Below are 24,132 nucleotides of genomic sequence, written 5' to 3'. Positions count from 1 at the left end.
AAAAGTGTCGCCAAGATCTGCGCGCGCCGCTGGCCATACAGCCCCTCGCCGGCCCCGCCCCCCTCCGCCTCCGGCCGGCTCTGCCTAACAGATTCCGAAGGAAAGGACTCGACAACAGTTGCTTGGAATCACTTCCTTTTGAAAAACCTCAAAATAAAAGCCATCCTATGGAGTACAATTTTTGTTCCCTAAATAGTTTAAAATTCAGGTATGTATTTTTCTATGCAGTTAAGAAAGTGACAAATAAAGCAACTTTCCACAAGCTTTTAACTGTTGTTGCATTTTTTTTATATATAACTGGAAAAGCAGCACAGCAAATTCTCATCAGTTCAGCACTATGAGGTTCTGGCTTTATTTCTACACCAGCAGGCTCCATTCGCAGAGCATCTTAGATGTACTGTAGATTTCCATGCACCCTGAAGCGATAAATGCAGGTGTAGTTTGGGTGGCCCCAATTGCTTAGCACTTTCAGTTTCACATGACTCATAGATTCAGCAGATTCATTCTGAAAGTAAAAGAAAGTAAGCATTTTAATCCTTGCCCTTGCTTAATTGGTGCAGCTGAATGAAATTATCCATCAATAAAATTTTCCCTGACATAAAATAAGATCATCATATAGCCAGAGTTCCAGAAACTTCTGTTTTTCTGACTTTTGCCCACAAAGTATCAGTGATCATAAAGACATACAGATTACATGGGCCAAGAGTATTAATTGCCCAACTAGCTAACAACTGCATTTATTAGAATTTTGTAGCGATATCATATTCAACATACCTTCAGTTGGAATGTTTGGATTAAATCTCCTTCAGTGTCATAAAGAAACTGGCCTAAGAAAGTTCCCTGCTCCTCCTTTTCCTCTTTTAGTCCCTTGAGTGGAGACGGTAAAAAGCATATCATCAGCACTCAAGAAATAGGTTAGATCAGAAAACAAATGAACAGTTTCCAATGACAACTATGATAGCTAGCAGCCCACACATTGGCCACACTTGCTAGGGCTGATGGGGTTTGTAAAGCAGCAACATCTGGAGGGCCAAAAGTTCCCCATAACTGGCACAAACCATTTACAGCATTTTTACTCAGAAGTAAGGCCTACCAACGCCCAGATAAGTAGATCTAGGATTTACTTTTGATACATATGCTTGTGCTTTTAGTGGGTTAACAAGAATGTTCAGGATCCCTGAACTGTAGTTGCATGCATATAAGATGTTCAAAGCATTGGGAAATTATTTCAGCTAATTTCTTTAAGTTATCAATACAATTAAAAATATTGTTTAAATGTTATAGAGAAATGTTAGAGAGAAAAAATCAAAGTTGCATGTTACAATAATTTCATAATTTGCTTTGAAAAATACTCATTCCCTAGCTCAAATCTGAAAACTGGAATATTACACACTTACATAAATGGCAAAGTCTTTGGGAGCGCTAGAAATCTCTCCTGTTGGGGAGACCTTCTTAGAAATATGCACTATTGTAACAGATGTTGGAATAATTTCCTTGGCTAGCCTGACAACAGCTTCACCTTGATTCCCAGGGAAAGACCAGCAGTTTCCAGGGTGGTAATTGGGCTGCAAGAGAGCAGAGAAATTCTGAATGGGTTATACATTATGTGGCTAAGGTTATAGGTGCAATAATTCAGCCAAAGCAAATGAATTTAAACTGGTCCATGTAGTTGACATTACAAGCAATTCACGTGGGGTTATGTTCCAAGGCACTGTGTGTTTAAGTGAAATCATGTATATTTGAAACACCATTGAAAAAGCCAGAAAACAGCCAAAAGTCAGACATTAAACATTGCTGCCCAAATGATGTGGATCACTCCTGCAGCAGAAATTCACTGGGCTTCCTTGCATTTGACTTTCAAATGTTTCTTGAATACTTTTTTTAACACCAGCAGGCCTATACAGTTCTTTAAATGGTGCTTGAGTCATTCTATATTGCTTCTAAATGGATTTTTATGTTGCTGTACACTACCCCAATGTTCTGCAGCACAGGGAACCCCTCATTTACGTGCGTTCAATATGTGCATGACTTTAAAAATTAAATATCCAGAGAAAAAACCCCACCATTAATTTTCTTTTACTATCAATCTTTTATTTGACATTTATCTTATAGCTCCCTTTGTCCTTTTTCTTCCCTCCTGTCCCACTCATGACTCATTTCTCTGCTCGTCTACAAAATTGCATAGCTCACGCTGTACAGTATTCTGTTTTGAACACAAAAAGGCAAGATGAACCCTGAAAAAGTTGTGACTCTATCAGATAGGAGGCAATATTCAAAGTATTCATTCCTACATCCCAGAGAATTTAGGAAACGCTCCTTAGGATTTTACAAGAGCATTTGCCTGCCAGACATAAGCAGTGACAAAGGTTTTGGACAGAAAATACTGAAAAGGAATAAAATGGTTACATAAGTGGGGAAAGTAGTGTAGAAAGAAAATATCAAAAATAAGAAAACATGAATACTTTCTTGAAAGCTGATTTCTACCTCAAGAATTACATCCGGAGACCTCACAAAAGGAAGCATAACGAATGACATCCAGAAGTATTTTCCTCCATCATGGCGGTAGCTTCTAGTAGTTCTGGACAGAACAATGTTGGCACCTAAAATTAAACAGTTGTAGAATAATACTTCTGATATTTCAGGCACACAACAGTAGTACTGCTTGTCACAGAAGACTATGCAGAGAGTTTAGGCTCCACCAAAGTGCATGTGTGTTTACTTTTAGCTGTGCAAGTGGCTGATGGAGGCAGTTTGTCCACAAATGCACTTTCTCAGAGTCTGGAGAAGGAAAACACTCTGTGGAGATGGGAGACTACTGAAAAGGGCATTTATGCATGGAAGGAATTTTAAAAGGCTATGTCCCCAGTCAGTCAGTTAGTAATGCATAAAAATAATCGGGGAAATGTCAGCAGGCCTTGCCCTCCCAATTTAAGGGCAGAATACTGCAGCATCTTACTGGTGGAAACTGCTTACCAGAACTAACATCATAATGATCACGGTGATATTGACAGACTCCTGTGTTTGAATAACAAAAAATCTCCAAAATGCCATGGGCAAGTTTGTTTAACAACCGTTCCTAATACCTGCTGATTTGAGGGCATAGTCGGGCATTTGAACGTCATCTTCATCCAGCTTTTCCATTAGTTTTTTAAGCATCTTTTCAATACTCTGTCAATAGATAAGAGGTATAATTCATTTATCATTACAACAGTAGGAAAACAATAGGCAACCTGAAGAATAATATTCTGACTGCAGGTTTTCAGAAATCATAAACTATTAATTATTCATTGGGGGGCAGGGGCAGGCAACCTGCACCTTAGAAAGGGCAGATCATAAAGGGTTGTTGTTGGCATTTCTGTTATTGCGCCTGACTATAGCATAGGTAGAATGAGGCCTACACTCTTGCCTCCCTCCCTTGGAATGCTGCTTGTTCTTCAGCTCCATGAGATGGAAGCCAAGAAATCACAAGGCCAAAGGCTGTGCGTATGTGCTGCAGTGTGCAATGGAGTGGCACAGTGTCAGAATCTGACTTAAATAGATACAAAAGTCGGTCGGACAGTTGTTTACAAATCACATTACTTCATCTTACCCATCTTGTAATGCCTTTGCTAGTATATCCTTCCAGTACTTTACTGACAGCATGATGGGCAATGTCCTTCATACCAGATCTCACATCATGAAGACGCAATTGTAACTTATTCACCTGCTCCTTCAGAGGTGCAATTTCAAGTGCTTTTCTTTCCAAGATGTTATTTGCCTTGCTGGGGGGGGGGGGGGGGGAATAATGGAGGAAAGCAATACAAAGCACTGTTCCTTTAGTTGTACATATATGTTCTGGTGTGGCTGTGGCTGCTTTGCTGCAGTTCTAAGAATATTGTTACCTGCATTCTTTTATTGCTCTTGCATAAGCAAAGATGCATGTCTGAGACCTAGAAACTGCAAGTAAAGCATTTTAAACTTACCTTGCAGCCTGTGGTCTGTTTCATTGAAAAGGGGCTGATATGGGGAATCAGCTGCTTCATACAGCTGAATGGAATAAAAAATTAATATTCCTAGGCTTCATTAATCTGTCTCATTGGGACTTAATACTCTGCTACTAGGGCTCTCTCTATGGCTAGCCCCATGTTTTTAAAACTGGCACCAGCCATTTTTTCGTTGTTAGCCCCCCCCCCGACAATTGAAATATAATTAATATTTCCTCTTACCAAGTCCCTTCAGACCTAGGTATGGGGAGTGCAGTTGACTGAATGGGACATAGCTGTGGGCAGCCTGAGGGCAGTCAGCAGTTTCTACAAACTCTCATCTTTGTGAGACTTCTGTGGGTGAGCTGTGAATTTGTTTAGGCCCTGGGTGGGAGCCATGGTGGATGGGATGGAGTCCTGGGTGAGAGCCAGGAGAGAGGGGGAAGGTGTGTCAGATGGACAAGGAAGTAAGGTACAGGCACTTGCAAAACATTTACATAAATTATTTTAAACTTGTTCTTACATTAGGGATCTCAGATCTTGTGTTTCACCCTGTATATGAAAGGGGGGGGAGAAGCAGGTTTAATTAGAAACAAGCATACACCAAAGAGATCATTCCACAATGGCAGGAAAGTAAAATAATGGAAATACGAGTCTCATGCTTCTCATTACACCAATATCCTATGCACATTTGGGTCCCAGCGAATGGTCTTGAAGCAACTAATGCAGTAGCTTTTTTGAGGTTAAGTGAAGTTAAACAATCCATTGGAGGGGTAAGCAACTCTTAGTGGAATATAAGCAAACTAACTCTTATTCTGAGTAAATATGTTTAAATAGGTTTTTTTTATTACACCCCCCCCCATTTTTAAATAATTCAGCCACTGATGCCAAAGACAAATCACCCAGTGGCTTTTGGGTAGGGTCAGATCTAAGTAGCCCATGCCAGAAAAACTTGGTGCAGGAAAAAATGCTGGGCCAAACTAAACAATACGCTAACGGAATTAATCTAGCTGATCTGGTTTGGCCCTTAGAGCAGTGCTGTGCGGTGAATTTTTTTGTAGGGTCACAGAGGCACCAGCTTGCAAGACTCCTGCGCCTTGAAGCAGGAGTCTGGCGGGAAGAAGTCGCTGCTTGCCGGCTGGATGGCCAGGGGGGGCAACATCGCATGTGCGCATAAGCATCGCACCTCCTTTCCTAAGCTGGGCAGAAGCTTTGTGGGCTTTGGGGAGGAGGCGCCAGGCCTCTGACAGGATGCAGAAGGGCTCTTGGAACTCGTTGGAGCTGTGCTATATCATCTGATACCAGGTTTTAGATTGTGATAATTGTGTTGTTGTTTTTAATGACTTTGCAATTTATCGCATATTGTGTTTTTGAAAAATCACAATATTGGAAAAACCAGGAAGCTGAGGCTTCTTCCTGTGGGTGCAGGCAGCCCTTGCTAACTCCACCTCAGTCAGCTCCTCCCTGCCTCCCGCAGCAGCAAGAAATTGCTACAAATGACTACAGCAAATATCGCCCAGCAGAGCTTTGAGAAATGGTTGGCTCTCCGCCTCCCCCCCTGGCCATCCAGCCGGCAAGCAGCGACTTCTTCCCGCCAGACTCCTGCTTCAAGGCGCCAGGCAGGGAGTTGGCCGGCAGCTTCAGACTTCTGGAGCCCCTTTCCCCCACAAGAACATAAACGGGGGTTAGCAAAAAACAAGCAGACCCCTTCCTTTGGCATTTGGCCCTCCTCTGCCATCCCCCTCCATCTGCCTACGGGTGTCTGCCCCCCTCCCGCTGGCGGGGTGTGGGGCACAGCCACCAGCCGGCAAAAAGCACGGGTTTTTATTATTATTAACCCAGCCAACAGTTCACACTTCAGCCGACCCCTGTTAAAATTAATCCATTCCATTATTTCTATTTTGGCCTCATTTAGAAAAGAAAATTAACGAACAATCAAGTAACTGGTGTTGTGCGATGTATACATTAAACGAAGACTCAATAGTGAATTATATTTGAATACCTAAAAGTGTGACATTGAATTTGCTTTTCTCTTGTTTAGTAATGTAATTAAATTTTTAGGGAACCTTTGGTATCTATGCTTCTAATTCCTTCCACAGCTTTAATTTTAAGGAAAATGTGCTATTATTGGTACAGTAGTACAGTGGAACCTCGGTTTATGAACACCTTGGTTTATGATTTTTCGGTTTACGAACGCCACGGACCCATCTGGAACGGATTAATTCACTTTCCATTACTTTCAATGGGAAAGTTCGCTTCAGTTTATGAACGCTTCAGTTTATGAACAGACTTCCGGAATCAATTACACCCATGCTTCGGGTTAAGTACGCTTCAGGTTGAGTACTCCGCGGACCCATCTGGAACAGATTAATCCACTTTCCATTACTTTAAATGGGAAAGTTCGCTTCAGTTTATGAACGCTTCAGTTTAAGTACTCCGCGGACCGTCTGGAACAGATTAATCTACTTTCCATTACTTTCATTGGGAAAGTTCGCTTCAGTTTATGAACAGACTTCCGGAACCAATTGTGTTCATAAACCGAGGTACCACTCAGTTTTAGAGTTAGACCCATAAGTAATAGCAGTTGCCAGGACCATGTTCACCTCTACATAGCTCCAGCCTTATTTCAGATATTGTGATACTGTATATTGAAATATCACAATGGTTAACTGGTTATATACCATAATGTTGAAAACCAGGTATCGCCCAGCCCTATTCCCTACCTAAGATGGGCAAAAGCTTCCCGGGCTTTAGGAAGGTGGCACAAGGCTGTAATACTTTAATTTACTGGGAACATTTAGTGGACTAGCCTAGTCCCCCTAGTCCTTTGACGGCATGCCACTGCCATGGAGATAGTCCTCATTGCATTCACCCCCTTACTAAGGTATTTCTTCAAAGTTCAAAATTAGAAGGTCATTTAAACTGACATAAGCTGGTGAAGCTGTCCCTGGCATGAAGTCAGAAAAAGCTGCACTGCAGTGCTATTTTTCTAAAGAAAGAGGTGCTGGAGCTCACGATGAACTTTTCCCTTGTTCTCTTAGAATGGCAATGGCACCCACCTGAGAGGTGCCGGAGTTGAACTAAAGCTAGATGCTTTAATTGAGATTTTTGCATAGCAGGGAGTTGGACTCGATAACTTTGGGGTCCCTTCCAAATCTATAGTTTTATGGTTCTATGAAACAGATGCAGGATTAGAAAAAGAAGTATAATCCTACTCTCAATACAAAAGAGATCATAAGTCATTCTATCTGTGAAACCTTCAAGGACAGCATTTGTTCTGGCTGCAGATTTAAATGAGATAATGCATAAACATAATTTGTGCTCTATAATTTCTCATATTTTACCTAGGGAGATTGTTGAAACAAAGCAAAACAAAAAATCACCTGGATGAGATCACAAATAGAGAAGTCCCTCCATTCTTCTCCAAAAATCTGAAATTTATTTCCATCAAATAGTCCCATGTAGGTAGCACCTATTAATAATAGTAATAAAAACCCTCTTTGTATTAACAAGATTGATTATTCTCTTCCTTCTCAGCAGATGAAACATGGCAACTATCTCGGTATGTCATCCTACATGGCTGGGATTTTTTTCCTAGAAAAATAGGTGCCAGTACTAACCACGAAGTTGTTACAGTACGTGCCACACTTTTTAACAACAAAAAGAGATGCTGGTACTGCGTACCCTGAGTACCTCCATAGCATTGCTTTATCTGCTTCTTTTATTTCACACATTGTGCTCCCAAGTAAAACACTTGGAGCTGGTGCAGGGGTTAAGAATATAGAAGCCAGGCAAGAACAAAGGCTCGCTCATCAGCACTAGTGGAAACCACAGTTAAGGTAACTATACTGAGTACTGGGCCAGGACTGTGGAGAATAGAGTTCAAATCCCTTTGCGTAGCCAGGGAGCCAAAGGGGGTTCTTAAGCCAGTTGCTATCTGCACATTCTACTAGCCTTGCACCATGACTCAACTTCTTAACAAAAGTAGACTTTTCCTTTCATCAGAATAAGGCCATCATGCCACCCAATTCACCATGAGGGGAGGAAATGGCCTACACTTACACAGAGGTGTACCTGACTTACACAGAGCCCTTAAGAAAATCAGAATCCTTTTCTGTCTCCTTCAAGCAGGGGGCCCTGAGGAGGAAGGTGTCTTGATAGGTCAGGCAGGGACTGAATAATACTTGCATACCAGGCAAAAGGCCAGAGTCCTCCAACAGGCATCAATATCACTTAGTGTGTGAAATCGCCACCACAGCTTTACACACCTGCACCCTGCTAGAATCTATATGCACGGCTCACCTGTCCACCTTCGCTCAGGTGGACAAATGTGCTTCTGCAGAAGCAGCTTCCAGCAGGAAGATGTTCCAGTGGGTTGTGGCTTAGGTTCTCCTCCCACATGGAGTAGCAGATGAAAACTCCTGGTTTACATCCTGTTCCTGTCAGCTCCACCTTGTATGCACCTTGTATGCCTAGGTCAAACCTAGGATTGGGAGGCAGCTCCTCTCAATCTGCATTTGCGCAGTACTGTACTTTGGATAGGTCAGACAGGGCTCCCCAGGCTAACTCTCCTGTCCTCTACCTGCTGCTATCAGCTTTGCTCATATCAGACGGTTACAGGAAAGTCACCTTCCATTCTGGCTGGTCTTAGCAATTTTTTTATTTTTATTTTTAAAATAAGCCTGCCTCTAGAAGATGAGTTAATCTGTTCATGAATGGGCCATTCTATGCTGACCAGAAAGACACTTCACAATAACTCCAACTTTCCATTCCATTCCCTGCTCTATAAAACATGTTATTAAATCACATGAGTAATAGCTAGTAGATAGGACAGGTAATCAAAGTCCTCAGTGTGCCCAACAATTTAAGGTTAATATCCTCAGCATGCTGACAAGACTGAAATCGTAAACACACTTCATAGTGAGTAAGCCCCACTGGGAGTTACTTGTGAACAGACGTACATAGGCTAGTAAAAGGTAAAGGTAAAGGACCCCTGGACGGTTAAGTCCAGCCAAAGGCGCCCATGGGGTGCGGCGCTCATCTCGCTTCCAGGCCAAGGGAGCCAGCGTGTGTCCACAGACAGCTTTCTGAGTCATGTGGCCAGTATGATTAAACCGCTTCTGGCACAACAGAACACTGTGATGGAAGCCAGAGCACATGGAAATGCCATTTACTTTCCCACCGCTGTGATACCTATTTATCTACTTGCACTGGCATGCTTTCGAACTGCTAGGTTGGCAGAAGCTAGGCCAGAGCCACAGGAGCTCACTCCGTCATGGGGATTCAAACTACCGACCTTCCGATTGGCAAGCCCAAGAGGCTCAGTGGTTTAGACCACAGCGCCACCCATGTCCCGCATAGGCTAGTACAGCAAGTTCCACTGAATTATGTGAATCTTATGTCCTTGTAAACATGGCTAGTCATAATCCACACCAGTGCATACTCAGTGTATACTTAGCCCCAAAGGAAGAAGCGCACCAAAAAACAATAGGAACAGGGTCACCCAACACACAACTTTCTGAGCAGAGCTCGCCCTGCAAAAGACAACGAGAATTATTCTAACATTACATTCTGGTCATATAAAACTTTGAACAAACAGCTAAGTTAGCTACTCCAACTTAGACACCCCAGACTGTTGGTTCTATTATGGGCTTGATGCTCTGTTTATTGCTTTCAGGTATACTGTACAATAAAAAGGTAAAGGTAAAGGGACCTCTGACTATTAGGTCCAGTCGTGACCGACTCTGGGGTTGCGGCGCTCATCTCGTGTTATTGGCTGAGGGAGCCGGCGTACAGCTTCAAGGTCATGTGGCCAGCATGACTAAGCCAGTTCTGGCGAACCAGAGCAGCACACGGAAACGCCGTTTACCTTCCCTCTGTAGCGGTACCTATTTATCTACTTGCACTTTGACGTGCTTTCAAACTGCTAGGTTGGCAGGAGCTGGGACCGAGCAACGGGAACTCACCCTGTCACGGGGATTTGAACCACCGACCTTCTTATCGGCAAGCCCTAGGCTCTGTGGTTTAACCCACAGTGCCACCCACATCCTTCATACTGTACAATAATCTGGTTCTAATTTCAGTAAGATGGCTCCTCCAGATTTTTAAAGCATTCATTCCGATTTGCTTGAACAAATCTTACTCATCCTGTCTTTATTGAGCTTTCATTTTGATTTGTTTACAGGGAGGTTATACAACAATGAACATTCATCCTGATTTTCTGGTGGGGTGTTTTTACACCTTTCCGTTTATCATTTGTTCATTCTACACTTGTCAATGTATTTCCTTACCACTTGCCTGCTTCTTTTTAAAAAAGTGAACATGTGCTAAGGAGACAGTGCTTTAACTGTGCAAATCTAAATTTCCTGGTATTCCTTTTCATGTTGCGAATGGGCCTCTGAAGCAGATCCCGTTCGCAACCAGAGGTACCACTGTACTTGGGGAATGCTTTTCAGCCCCGTGGACCCTTCAATGAGGGGTTCCGCAGGGCTCAATCCTATCCCCCACATTGTTTAACATCTACATGAAACCGCTGGGTGGGGTTATCCAGAGGTTTGGAGTACGTTGTCATCAACATACTGCTGACACTCAGCTCTATTTCTCCTTTACATCTGCAGGTGAGGCAGTGGAAGTGCTGGACCAGTGTCTTGCCTCAGCCATGGACTGGATGAGAGCCAACAAAGTGAAGCTCAATCCAGATAAGACTGAGGCACTTGTTAGTGGGTGGATCCCTAGACCAAATGGGTGGGAGATTGCTTGCTCTTGATGGGGTTACACGTCCTCTGAAGGAGCAGGTTCCTAGCTTGGGGGTCCTCCTGGATCCTCGAGGCTCAGGTGGCCTCAGTGGCCCAGAGTGCCTTCCATCAGCTTCGGCTGGTGGCCCAGCTGTGCCCCTATCTGGACAGGGATAGCCTAACTACTGTTGTCTATGTTCTGGTAACCTCAAGGTTAGATTACTGCAATGCGTTATATGTAGGGCTGCCTCTGAAGATGGTTCGGAAACTTCAGCTGGTGCATAAATTTGGTGGCCAGGTTGCTCACCAGAACAGGATAATTTGAGCATATTACACTGATCCTGGTCCAACTGCACTGGCTACCAGTTAGTTTCCAGGCCCAATTCAGAGTGCTGCTTTTGACCTATAAAGCCTTAAACGGCTCAGGACAATACCTCAAGGACCGCCTCTTCCCATATGAACCTACCCGAACGCTGAGATCATCTTCTGGGGCCCTTCTTCATGTGCCTCCTCCTCAAGAGATCCGGAGGGTGGCAACATGAGAACAGGCCTTCTCTGTAGTGGCTCCCCATCTGTGGAATGCTCTCCCCAGCGAAGTTCACCTGGCGCCTTCATTGTACACCTTGAGGTGCCAGGCAAAAACATTTCTTTTTAACCAGGCCTTTGGTTGATCTGATTGACGTCTGATGCCCTTTTAAATTGTGGCTCTTTTTGGTGGTGGTGGGGTGTTATTGGGTTATTGTTTTTATTTTGATAATAATATAATAATAATTATATAATATAATAATAATAAATAAAAAGATTAAAAGCTTCCCTAAACAGGGCTGCCTTCAGGTGTCCTCTAAAAGTCTGGTAGTTATTTTTCTTTTTGACATCTGATGGGAGGGCGTTCCACAGGGTGGGTGCCACTACCGAGAAGGCCCTCTGCCTGGTTCCCTGTAACTTAGCTTCTCGCAGCGAGGGAACCGTCAGAAGGCCCTTGGCACCGGACCTCAGTGTCCGGGCATAGCGATGGAGGTGGAGACGCTCCTTCAGGTATACTGGACTGAGGCCATGATTATATATATTGTGGTTTTCATGTTCCTCTTTTCTGTGAACCGCCATAAGACCTCCAGGTATAAGAATATATCATTGTTCGTTCCTGTGGATATCTCTGTGCAGGGGGAGGACTCAAACTGAGGAACCAGGTATTGCTTACTCCTTTGTCAGTCCCCCTTTGTACTGGTACATCAGTGCAGTACAATGTATCACCAATATTAATACCTTGCAAAGTACAAAAATGGCACAGCTGCAAGGTACTAACACATGGCAAAATACTTTGCATGCCTCAGAAGGGATTCTACTTGTTACAAAGAAGGTGATTTTTCCTTTCAATGCAACAGAAGTCATAGGGGCCCTAACCTGGATCAGGACTGTGGTAAAGGGCTGAAGCCCTTTCCTGCTCCTGCAATCCTCCTGATTCTGATAAGCATCTCCAGTAATCGTGTAATGTAGTAATGAAAGGGGTGGGGGAACCACATGGTTAACATCACATCAAATTTGACTGTAGGCTGTACCATAATTTGTTATTCCAGTACACCTCACAATGTGGGTCCCTAAATGTTCCCGGGTGATCACAGAATAAGGGATATGTATTCTTCACTGGGCTTCCATGGACCATCTCCAGTCATCTCAGGCAGTGGGTGGGAGCAGAGGCAGCATCTGCGCTGGCCCAGGTGTGAAGGAAGTGGAGTTAGTTTACTAGTGGGTCTTGAAAGGATGAGTAGGTTTACTTGTGGGTCTTGCTTAAAAACATGGGGAAAGTACTGTGTTACAGTGCAATTCTAACCATTAGAAATAAGTCATATTAAATTCAGTGTGGCTTACTCCTGGGTAAATGGGGTTAGGATTGCAGCCTTTTTTCAGTTTGTTATTCAGAAAACACCCCCCCCATATTTACCTTGATAAAGTGCTGCAGACTCTTTTCACTAAGCAAAATGGAGTCATTAGGCTCAGCCCTATCAAATTACAGATGAGTCTAGTGATACTTTCTGGAAAATACATACAAGAGGACAATTAAACAATGCAACACATAGAATGACATTACAAAGCTTATGCTATGCAATTTCATGTTTGCTATGTTGGTCATATTTATTCAGCAGATGCAGTTAATTTGTTAAGACCAGGCATCCCCAAACTTCGGCCCTCCAGATGTTTTGGTCTACAATTCCCATCTTCCCCGACCACTGGTCCTGTTAGCTAGGGATCATGGGAGTTGTAGGCCCAAACATCTGGAGGGCCGCAGTTTGGGGATGCCTGGTTAAGACCATACTTGCTGGCAGTTTTCCAGGAAAATGGGGAGGGGGTATATTGAAATCAATGGGAATTGAATGTGCTTAACTTTCATGGGATCACACCTTATATTACAGACATACTAATGAAAATTACTGGAACATACTTTACAATTTGTTTTTTATAAATTGAAAAGATATAGCAAAGCTAACCTATAACGGAAGCCAAGCATGGGAAATGTAATTTTCCCACAGCTGAAGAATCTCTTATTTTTGTGACATTCTAATTGTATTTATTGCCCTTATCCAACTCAGATCCATTCTTCAGTATGTAACCTCAAAGCAATTATTTCAAAAGAAATATTCCTCATTTTTAGTCATGCTATTGTATTGACAAGCTGTTTGAACTAATGTTTATTAGCCTCATAATCAAGATTTGAAAAACAAAACAAAACCCAAGATTAAACTCTTTAGTCACCAGAAAGAAATATGAAATTTTATGTCAACCAATCCTCCACAGAAACACTGCAAACCCATAGCATTATGAAAATGGGCAGTAAATTTGGATAAAACAAGAAAATATGTAATGGTAGTGGCCCAATATGACTTTAGAACAGAGTCACAAAATGAGCTTTTGAGCCTCCAAAAATATTATTTCAAAATAAAAGGATAAGAGCAAAAAGGATTGCTGTGTTTCAAGGGACAAACTACATTAATTTAGTCAACCAGACAGTTTTGAATAATTTTTTTCTTATTATGCTTTGGTATTTTTTTGTTTGTTACACAGGGCTGAAGGATGTGAAATAGTGAAGGAAATCTTGTCAACATGTTGGTTCAACATCTGGGTTCACAAACCATGAAAAATGCAAAAGCCCCCTTAGAAGTGAGTAATAACTACAATTGAACTTACTCTTGGGTGGGCATGGACACTGAACATTTTTCCCTTTATGAGAGAAGAGAGGGTGGCTGTTGGTACAGCTGCAAGGTGATTTTTTTCCTTGGGACAAACTACAAAATGAAAAAAGTGTTAGAGCTCAAGAAATGCCCAGGTGGATTAGACCAAAAGTCCGCCACTCCTGCACCTTGTGTTCCACAGCAGCCAACCCGATGCCTCTGGAAGAACCTAAGCAGGGCATGAAGGTGATGTTTATCCTCAGCACCTGCTGTTCGGAATACTGTATACTGCTTTCTATACATGCAGATTAATTTAGCTGCTATGGCTGGTACATCCCTGAACGGCTAAGCTTATTCTGTTCTTTTTAAAATCCATTTAATCTATGGGTCACAATCATATTGTGATAGTGAATTCCATTGTTAAAGTTAATTGTGCACTCTATGCAAAGAGGTGCTCTTTTGTCTGTCCTGAACCTGAATGAGCTTCATTGAATGATCCCAGCTTCTAAATTATGAGATGGTTCTGTTTTATTGGATTAATTTTACCTGTCTTTACCTATGTATTGCTTTTGATATTTTTATATTGTTTCATGGCATCTTGGATGCTAACACAGACATTATAATAAATATAAATAAATAATTAAGAAAGGAAAACAAGTTTTTTATCCACTATCTAGGGTGGTCCAACCTCTCAGGCCAAGTGGGCTGCAAGAGTACTTTGACACAAGAACATCAAAGCCACACACTGAATTAAATTTACATATTGTAAATTGAAGTGTTTGTGTTATAGTTAATATTATTTAAAATATTTAATTAAATATATATTAGTAAATACATGTAATAGATTTAATATCCTTAAATAACATGACATACAAAGTAATGTCTGTGCCATGCAATCCCCAGCCCCAAGCTACTGCACCTGGACAGCTATTTGGGAAGAATAGAGAGAGAACATTTCACCACATCTGTCATATTGTATGTTTCTTGAATACTGAAATAAATTAGTTAGTATTCAAAATCATGCATACCTCTCCAAAAGCTGTTGGGTGTCAGAGTCTGAGGTGTCATTGTTACAGCCATTGCTTGCTTCATTAGAGTCTTCTGTTGAATAGATACTCCCTGAGCTCTTTGGGATTCTGTACATATTTTTATGCGCTTACTCCTTGATGCTAAAATAATATGAATAAGGAAATATATAAAAGGGAACTAAAAAGAATTGCAGCGTATTCTGACTTAAAATAGTTAACTATGTGCCATTTTAAGTGTGAGTGTGAAATCAAAACATGTCAAACATGCCACTATTTAGGCATTATCTTTGAAACTATGGTCATGTTGATGCCTGAGTCCCTTCTAATTTCTGGGATTGCCAGGCCAGCTTCTTGGGACCTAAACATGGTCATTAGTATAACAAAGGAAGCGGCTTTGTGCTGGAGAGCAAATGGGTGGGTTCCTCTCCCTCACCTGGCAGGTGCAGAGAAGGACAAGAGTTAGAGTGGGGTGTGAGAGAGCTGGGCTAGCAGGCAGAAGTTGGGGGTCAGAGCCATGCTTTATTTTGGCTTCAACCTAAGGCTGTAATTATGGGAAGAAGCAAGACCTTCTGAGGAGTTAATGCTGTGAACCCATTGTAGGCTCTGGTTGTATATACAGTGGTACCTTGGTTTACGAACTTAATCCATTCCGAAAGTCCATTCTTAAACCAAAGCGTCCTTAAACCAAGGTGTGCTTTCCCATAGCAGCGGACTCAATTTACAAATGGAACACACTCAACAGGAAGCAAAACATGTTCTTATTCCAAGGCAAAGTTCACAAACCAAAACACCTACTTCTGGGTTTGCAGTGTTCTTAATCCAAGTTGTTCATAAACTAAGCTGTTCTTAAACCAAGGTACCTCTGTATGTGTAAGTAAACCATATACAAGTGAAACTTGGAAAATTAGAATATCATCGAAAAGTGCATTTCTTTCAGTAATGCAACTTTTTATTTTTATTTTTACAAATGCTTTTTTTGGGGGGGGGAATTCCACAGTAATAAAACAAACAGTTACAATAATGCAAACATAAACAAAAATAAACATCACTATTAAAAGGTAAAGGGACCCTGACCATTAGGTCCAGTCGTGACCAACTCGGGTTGCGGCGCTCATCTCACATCATTGGCCAAGGGAGCCGGCGTACAGCTTCCAGGTCATGTGGCCAGCATGACTAAGCCGCTTCTGGCGAACCAGAGCAGCACACGGAAACGCCGTTTACATTCCTGCTGTAGCGGTTCCTATTTATCTACTTGCATTTTGACATGCTTTCAAACTGCTAGGTTGGCAGGAGCTGGGACCGAACAACGGGAGCTCATCCTGTCGCTGGGATTCGAACCGCCAACCTTCTGATCGGCAAGCCCTAGGCTTAGTGGTTTAACCCTCAGTGCCCTATTACATTTCATTAATTACATTTCATTTATAATTGACCCACCTAACGATAAATAATTACAATTACAACAAATAAAGGCTTGACATATCTTGCTTTGCATGTCATGCATCTATCTCATAGATTGGTTTCACCTTTTAAGATGCATTACTGAAATAAATGCACTTTTCGACAGTATTCTAATTTTCCGAGTTTCACCTGTATATAGTGTGGTAGTTTTTGTAGTCTATGCAGATCTATGCTAGTTAGAAAATGGAGGGGTTAAGGACCAGAGAGCTGTACATAGCAAGAGAAGGCACTGCTAGGTCACACCCCTCACCTTCAGGGAGCGAGAGAGAGTGGCTAGGGCAACCAATATTATTACTATTATTGGAAGGGTACTTTCTACTTGAAATTAGACTTGCAAAAAGCATTTCTTCACCTTAAGCTAAAATTGCTACAAAAGTATATTTTTCTGAAACAAGTAATCAAACAAAAGTAAATTTAAAGGAATCCTGTTGAAGTTTTACATGTCAAAACTCCTTGAAAGGATTTGTACAGAACCAAGAAGAGGAGTCGCAAAAAGCCTCAAAGAGACCAATATATATATTTAAGGAAACCAGACTTGATCTTGGTTGATCTTATGGAAATGCAGCCTTTAATGATCCTGTAACCAAATAAATCCAGTTCAAAACCTGACCTCAGATAGACAATTGCTGCACATGGAAGCTCTACTTTGGACAATCAAGTTACAGGTAGGTAGCCGTGTTGGTCTGAGTCGAAGCAAAATAAAAAAATTCCTTCAGTAGCACCTTAAAGACCAACTAAGTTTATATTTTGGTATGAGCTTTCGTGTGCATGCACACTTCTTCAGATACACTAGAATAGGAGAACACTTCAATCTCCCAGGTCATTCTATACAATATCTCAAAGTAGCTGTCTTATTACAAAAGAATTTCAGAAATAGACTGGAAAGAGAAGTTGCTGAACTGCAACTTATTACCAAGCTTAAAACCATGGAGAGACCAGGTCTGAATAAAGACATTGGATTCTTATCTCATTATACATGATAAAGCTATCTTTAGCCATCTCAGCCCTTGCTTTTTCCTGCAAGACCAATTGCAGTCAGTCAATCACCCACTCCCACCACAATGAGGGAGTAATACCCCTCCCCACCCTCTCACTATATGTGGGGATCTGGTGATGTCTGTTTCAGTGTATCTGAAGAAGTGTGCATGCACACGAAAGCTCATACCAATGATAAACTTAGTTGGTCTCTAAGGTGCTGCTGGAAGGAATTTTTTAATTTTGTTTCACCCCTTTGTTAAGCAACCAGGAGGGCCAGATTTAACCATTTCCCACTGTGTATTCTGAAAGGAATTATGTAAGTTATAGGAATCACTCATTTCACAGCCAGTTCTCCTCTCCACCTGCATGCCTTAGTGAAAATGTAGAAAAACATTGGATTCAAAGGCTAGTGAGCTCTCTTGGCTCCAATAGGACAGAAGGGACCCAGCACTGCCCAGAGCCATAGCTGCCAAGTTTTCCCTTTTCTCACGAGGAAGCCTATTCAGCATAATGGAATTTCCCTTTTAAAAATGTGGGAATGTTCAGGAATGTGGATGAGGAGATATTGTTTAATATATCCTATCCCCGCTTGCGCTAGCAAGCACAAAACTTTAGCAGAGTAAAACATTCCCCTTTTGCAAAATACACAGCAGAAGAACGTTTGCGCAGGCTTGATTTAAGCCACTAAAATAAAGTGTATTTTCCTGGTATTTCCCCTTTTTCCCTCTTAAAAGAAAAGACACAACACAATGCTCTTAAAAGTATAAAAGATGTTTACTTACAAGCATCTCGAGGTACAGCACACTCAAGAGGTAGACTTGCTTAGTTAAAAGGTAATATATACATTGTGAAGTTCACTTATAAGAAGTGAGACTCCATCTCATCTCTCTCTCTAGGCTGGAGGCCTTGAGGGAGAGACTCACTAAGATGTGTGTAGTCCAAGAGGTCTGGTCCAAGAGAGAGAAAATGGCTGTTTCCTTCAGGATTTATCTGCCACTTCCTCAACTCATTTGCATGTGAAGGAAGAGGAAACTACGCTTAGTCATATCCTCCTCCTCAGTCCTCCAAGTGGACTATCTAGGGATTGTTGTGACTTGACTGCACTTAACCCTTTGCATCCCACAAACCCCTTCTCAGGCAATTCACAACATACACAAAAACATACATAAATAACTTTAATCAACCACCCAAGAGTCCCAGCTTGCCACGAAGATCCTGGAACTTCTCTCTTGGCAGGGGCTTTGTTAGGACATCTGCAGTCATCTGGTCAGTGTTGCAGTAACACATTTCAACAAGTCCATCCTCGATCACCTGGCGTATGTAGTGGTACCTGACCCCAATGTGTTTGGTGCGTGCAAGGAACTTTTCACTTTGTGTCAGCTTCATACTGCTCTGATTGTCCTCCATCAAGCTGACAGGTCCCGTTCTTGGCACGCCAAAGTCCTTCAGGAGCTGATCCAGCCAGGGGATCTCTCTGCAAGCTTCCGAAGCCGCAATGTACTCAGATTCTGTGGACGATAAAGCTACACATTTCTGTTTATAGCTGCCCCATGCAATAGCTCCGTCCCCATACATAAAAACATAGCCACTTGTGGATTTATAATCCTTATTGTCCCCAGCCCAATCCGCATCAGTGTACCCAAGCAGTTTAGGGTCTCTGACAGCTGGCAGTTTTAATTTACAGTCCATGGTTCCCTTTAGATAACGAACAACCCTCTTAACTCCAGCCCAATCATGCTCAGTGGGACAACTTACTTTCCTACTTAGGATCCCCACTGCACTTGCCAGGTCAGGTCTGCATGTGGTAACCAAATACAAAAGTTTGCCGACCGCTGACCTGTATTGCGTGTTGTTTGGCAGCAACTTCGAACCTTGTTGATTCTTCAAGAAGTCTGTGGCCATCGGTGTCGCAACTGGGTGTGCGTCCTGCATCTGCATGCTTTCAATCAGTTCAGTTATCTTTTGCCTTTGGCTGAGTAAGAACGATCCATCCTCTTCTCTCTCAACTTGAATTCCCAAGTAGTATTTCACTTTTCCAAGTTCCTTGACCTCTACTTCCCTGTTGAGGTGTTTGACTATGTCTTTATAGTCTTTCTCATTTGACGTAGAAATTAAAAGGTCGTCAACAAAGGCTAAAATGTACGAAAACTGTCCATTCCTTTGTTTGGTGTACAAGCACTTATCAGCAGTCCCTTGCTTGTACCCAAGCTGCACCAGCATCTCATGGAGTTTCTGGTTCCAAGCCCTCGCTGCTTGCTTCAAACCATAAAGTCCTTTCTGCAGCTTGCACACTAGATGTGCCTCATTTGGTTTAATGAAACCTTTGGGCTGCTTCATATAAATCTGCTCAGAAATTTCGCCGTGAAGAAAGGCTGTCGCAATGTCAATATGGTAAACTGACATTTGCTTAGATGCTGCAATACTTAAAAGTAGTCTGACACTGCTGTATCGAACTGTCGGTGCAAACACTTGATCGTAATCCTCTCCATACTTCTGGGAAAAACCTTGTGCCACAAGCCTAGCTTTGTAGCGTTGCACCTCCCCTTCTGAACCCTTTTTAACCTTGAACACCCATTTACTTCCAATTGCTTCCTTACCAGGAGGTAGTTCTGTGAGTGTCCAGGTCCTGTTCCGATGAAGTGCATCTATCTCCTCCTGAGCAGCTTTCCTCCAGAGACTGGCTTCATCTGGTGGCATCCTCTCTATCTCTTCCCATTTGGAAGGTTCCTGTGGAGACGCCGACCTTGTAAGGTAGGACAGCCGTAATGGTGGAACACCTCTGTTGGTTCTGGATGAGCGTCTGACCTCTGGTCTTTCGACCGCATCAGCTTCCTCATCCTCCTCCAGCAGTGGCATATCCCCATACAGCTGCTCGTCATCATCTTCGTCTCTGGTGCTGCCAGGGGCCTGGACCTCCACGTCTTCTCGGGTGTCACCTATAGGGGGTGCTACGACACTAGAAGTTGGATTAGTACTTTGTATTGGTTCAAAAGGAAAAATCACAAATTCCTCATCCTGTGGCTCCTTGGAACAATCAATGGCAGTGTCCTTTGTATCAACTTTGCCTTGCTCATCGAAGTAAATTACATGCTGCGAACTTGTCTTGCCAGTTTGCGGATCCAAGACTCTATATCCTTTTCCTCCAGAAGCGTACCCAACTAGGATCCCTGCCTTCGCTCTGGAATCAAGTTTGTGTCTGTGCTCCTTGGGCACATGATAGTAGCACAAACTTCCAAATACACGTATATGTGACAAATTTGGGGCTTTTCCATGCCAAAGTTCAAATGGTGTGCGCTCTGCGCCTTTTGTGGGCAGTCTGTTCTGAAGATAGACTGAGCAACGAGCCGCTTCACCCCACAGCCTGTGTGACAAGTTAGCTTCCTTTAGCATGCACCTTGTCATTTCCAAAATGGATCTAAATTTCCTCTCTGCAATTGAGTTTTGTTGGGGTGTGTAGGCAACTGTGGTCACGTGTGATATGCCTTCTCTAGCCATGACGGCCTGCATCTCATGTGAACAAAATTCCCCACCATTATCGGACATTAAAATGGAAGGGGCTCGCTGGAACTTGTTCTTGACCATGTTAAGATAGTCCCTGAACAATTCCACTGTCTCACTCTTCTCCTTGATAAAGTAGGCTACGCAGAATCTCGAGAAATCGTCCAAAAATATCAAAATATATTTATTACCTCCTAGAGAAGACACATTCATTGGTCCACATAGATCTGTATGGACAATGTCCAATACTTTAGTGCTTCTCTTCTCTGCACAACGTGGGAAAGAAGGTTTAGTTGCTTTCTCACTAACACAAGTTATACATTTTGATGTTGGTGTATTTGTGTTGCTTTGCTTTACCTGCAGACCTCTCACAAGATCACCTTTCTGTAGTTCCAGAATAACGTTGGTGTCTCTGTGTCCAAGTCTCTTGTGCCAGAGTTCCAGACTTCCTTCGTCCTTTTGACTTGGTTGCGCCACCTTTGCAGACTGGTTCTGCTGGTTCTCTGAAACATTAAGCTCATATACACCATCCTTTAGTGTGCCTTGAACATAAACTTCATCATGCTTAGTCACAATACATTGTCCTTTTTCAAATGTAATTTTAAAACCTTTCCTGTCCAAACTGGACACGCTGAGTAAGTTGCAATTAAGCTTTGGTGCAAACTTAACTTCAGTTATCTTAGTATTAATTGTTTCATGATCTACGTTGAATTTCAAATTCACAGTTCCTGAACCAATTGCCTTTACAATGTTGCCATCAGCAATCTCAATTTCAGAGGTTTCATCCCCATTAATCTCATTAAAATACTCCTTTTCATAACAGAAATGAGAACTCGCTCCACTGTCAAGAATCCACTTATTGCGCTTATTTTCACAATCCTGGACAGCTAAACTCCTCTCCTGCATCAACATGGTTTGCTCATGACTCCCCTTCTTAACACCTTGTGGTTTTGAGGGGTGGGATTCAACTTTATCCCCATTTTGACTCTTGCAGTTCCTTGCTATGTGGTTTTTCCCATTGCATTTAAAACAAATTATTTCTCTAGATGTCTGTCTGGACTTTCCAAAATGCTTGGATGCATAGCTGCTATCCTTCCTCCTTGGATTCCTTTCTTGAGAATCAAGGCTATCTCTGCATTCCTCTCTTAAATGGTTGATAAGCTCATTAAAAGTTAAATCCTTTGTGTGATCCATTATACTTTTAAATGGAGCAAACGTAGGTCCCAATGATGCAAGCATAAACGTTACTTTAGTCACATCATCAAAGGCTCTGGGAGTAAGGGCAATTCTTTGAACAATCTCAGAAAAATTCTTAAAATGCTCTGTAAACTCTTCTCTAGAATTCATCTTCAACTTGAGTAACTTATCCAACAAGTATCTATAGGAACTCTCTGTAGATTGTGCATAAATGCGTTCAATGTCCTCTAGGATCTTAGATGCATCATCTTCAAAATTTATCATTGATAGATGCTCATTCCTCAAACTGCTCAAAATTATGTGCTTGGCTTCATCATTTTTAATACTCCAAGCTTCTATCTTAGCTAAAGCTTCTGCATCGGTTCCTGTAGGCTTTTCTTCCTTAATGGCCTGCAGAACACGCCTAGCAGCAAGATAAACTAAAACGCGCTGCTTCCACTGCACAAAATTATTGTCATCCAGCAGCATAAAACTTGGTCTTGCCTCACTATCAAAACTGGAGCTTGCCATCTTAAAACTTCAAAAATTTCCAAAATTCAAAAATCTTTCAAAAATCAAATTCAAAATCTCAAAAATATCTTCACTACCTCTGATCTTTCTCAGTGCTGTAAACTCTGAGGGAGGGGAGGGGTAGTTAATCCCCCAAGCACACTGCAGAACAAAGAGACCATGTGCTCAACCAGGAAATCCTAACTGGAAAAATCCTACAGAGTTCAAAATCACAATCCAAATCAATCCTTCAAAAATACACAAAATACGCAACTCTGGGCCGCAATAACCCTTTGTGGGAATGTTCAGGAATGTGGATGAGGAGATATTGTTTAATATATCCTATCCCCGCTTGCGCTAGCAAGCACAAAACTTTAGCAGAGTAAAACATTCCCCTTTTGCAAAATACACAGCAGAAGAACGTTTGCGCAGGCTTGATTTAAGCCACTAAAATAAAGTGTATTTTCCTGGTATTTCCCCTTTTTCCCTCTTAAAAGAAAAGACACAACACAATGCTCTTAAAAGTATAAAAGATGTTTACTTACAAGCATCTCGAGGTACAGCACACTCAAGAGGTAGACTTGCTTAGTTAAAAGGTAATATATACATTGTGAAGTTCACTTATAAGAAGTGAGACTCCATCTCATCTCTCTCTCTAGGCTGGAGGCCTTGAGGGAGAGACTCACTAAGATGTGTGTAGTCCAAGAGGTCTGGTCCAAGAGAGAGAAAATGGCTGTTTCCTTCAGGATTTATCTGCCACTTCCTCAACTCATTTGCATGTGAAGGAAGAGGAAACTACGCTTAGTCATATCCTCCTCCTCAGTCCTCCAAGTGGACTATCTAGGGATTGTTGTGACTTGACTGCACTTAACCCTTTGCATCCCACAAAAAAAGGGAGAACTTGGCAGCTATGCCCAGGACTCACTTCTGCTTTGCTTTAAGGACACTTCCAGTGGGGGTTTATGGCAAAATTGTCATGCCCATGCTTCTGCCGGCCTTTAGAAATAATAGTTAGGGAAATGCTTTCTCTTTAATTAATGTATTGTAGAATTTTCTACCTGCTTAGACTGTAGCTTTGCTATCTAAAGCAGCATTTTTATATATTCTGCCACTCGGGCACTGACTTGAGCCCCCCACGGTGGGTGCCCAACATTGGCCCCGTGCTCCCTGGATGTGGTGCCCGTGCTTTGTCACTCCTATTTCATAGAACAAGCCAAACTTTCTTTGTGTGAGAGCTTCTCGTGGGCACTAGATTAAGATCAAACCTCATGGACACACACACACACGTGCTGGCTGTGCACGTGTGAATCCTGGTACTGTACTGTACACCCTCGCGGTAACGCGTTCCTCAGAGGCTTAGGGAGCTGAGGTGATTTCCATCTGTCTCGGGAGCCCTCCTCGACGACGACTCCAGGGCTTTGCCCTTTGGTAACCCGCTTTGAGGCGGGTCCCCCCAGAGGGGCGAGCGGCTCACCTCGCCGGCTGGGGAAGCCCCCCTGCCGCTGGGGGTCGCCCTCCGTGGGACGCGGTGGGGCGCCGGCGAGACCCCCCTCCGAGCTCCGCCGCCTCCCTCGCTCCCTCGCCCGGCCGCCTCGCCCGCCTCCCTCCCTCGCTCGGCCTCCCG

The 24,132-nt window shown here is 42.6% G+C and overlaps 1 protein-coding gene across 1 annotated transcript; it reads right to left on the bottom strand.

The window, feature by feature from the left end:
* Positions 1-264: 264 nt before the first annotated feature.
* SUN3 (Sad1 and UNC84 domain containing 3) lies at positions 265-24,102 on the bottom strand. The gene is made up of 13 exons (XM_088655725.1): positions 23,983-24,102; positions 14,889-15,029; positions 13,877-13,974; positions 12,636-12,726; positions 9,441-9,496; positions 7,346-7,434; positions 4,486-4,514; positions 3,590-3,761; positions 3,084-3,168; positions 2,485-2,600; positions 1,398-1,565; positions 775-867; positions 265-505 (listed from the first exon to the last, which is right to left on the bottom strand). The coding sequence occupies exons 2-13, from the start codon at positions 15,002-15,004 to the stop codon at positions 389-391; spliced, it is 1,230 nt and encodes a 409-aa protein (XP_088511851.1). The 5' UTR covers positions 15,005-15,029; positions 23,983-24,102; the 3' UTR covers positions 265-388.
* Between the last annotated feature and the right edge of the window lie 30 nt (positions 24,103-24,132).

Source organism: Zootoca vivipara, chromosome 12 (assembly GCF_965207765.1).
Source record: "Zootoca vivipara chromosome 12, rZooViv2.hap1.1, whole genome shotgun sequence".
Lineage (NCBI taxonomy): Eukaryota > Metazoa > Chordata > Lepidosauria > Squamata > Lacertidae > Zootoca > Zootoca vivipara.
This window is presented reverse-complemented; position numbering and strand designations above follow the sequence as displayed.

Coding starts and splice junctions, on each gene's coding strand:
- SUN3 (XM_088655725.1), bottom strand. CDS start 15,004: ATGTACAGAATCCCAAAGAGCTCAGGGAGTATCTATTCAACAGAAGAC. Junction 2,601..3,083: donor CTATGCCCTCAAATCAGCAG/GTATTAGGAACG, acceptor GTTTAATTTTAG/GTGCCAACATTGTTCTGTCC. Junction 506..774: donor TCCAAACATTCCAACTGAAG/GTATGTTGAATA, acceptor TTTTACTTTCAG/AATGAATCTGCTGAATCTAT.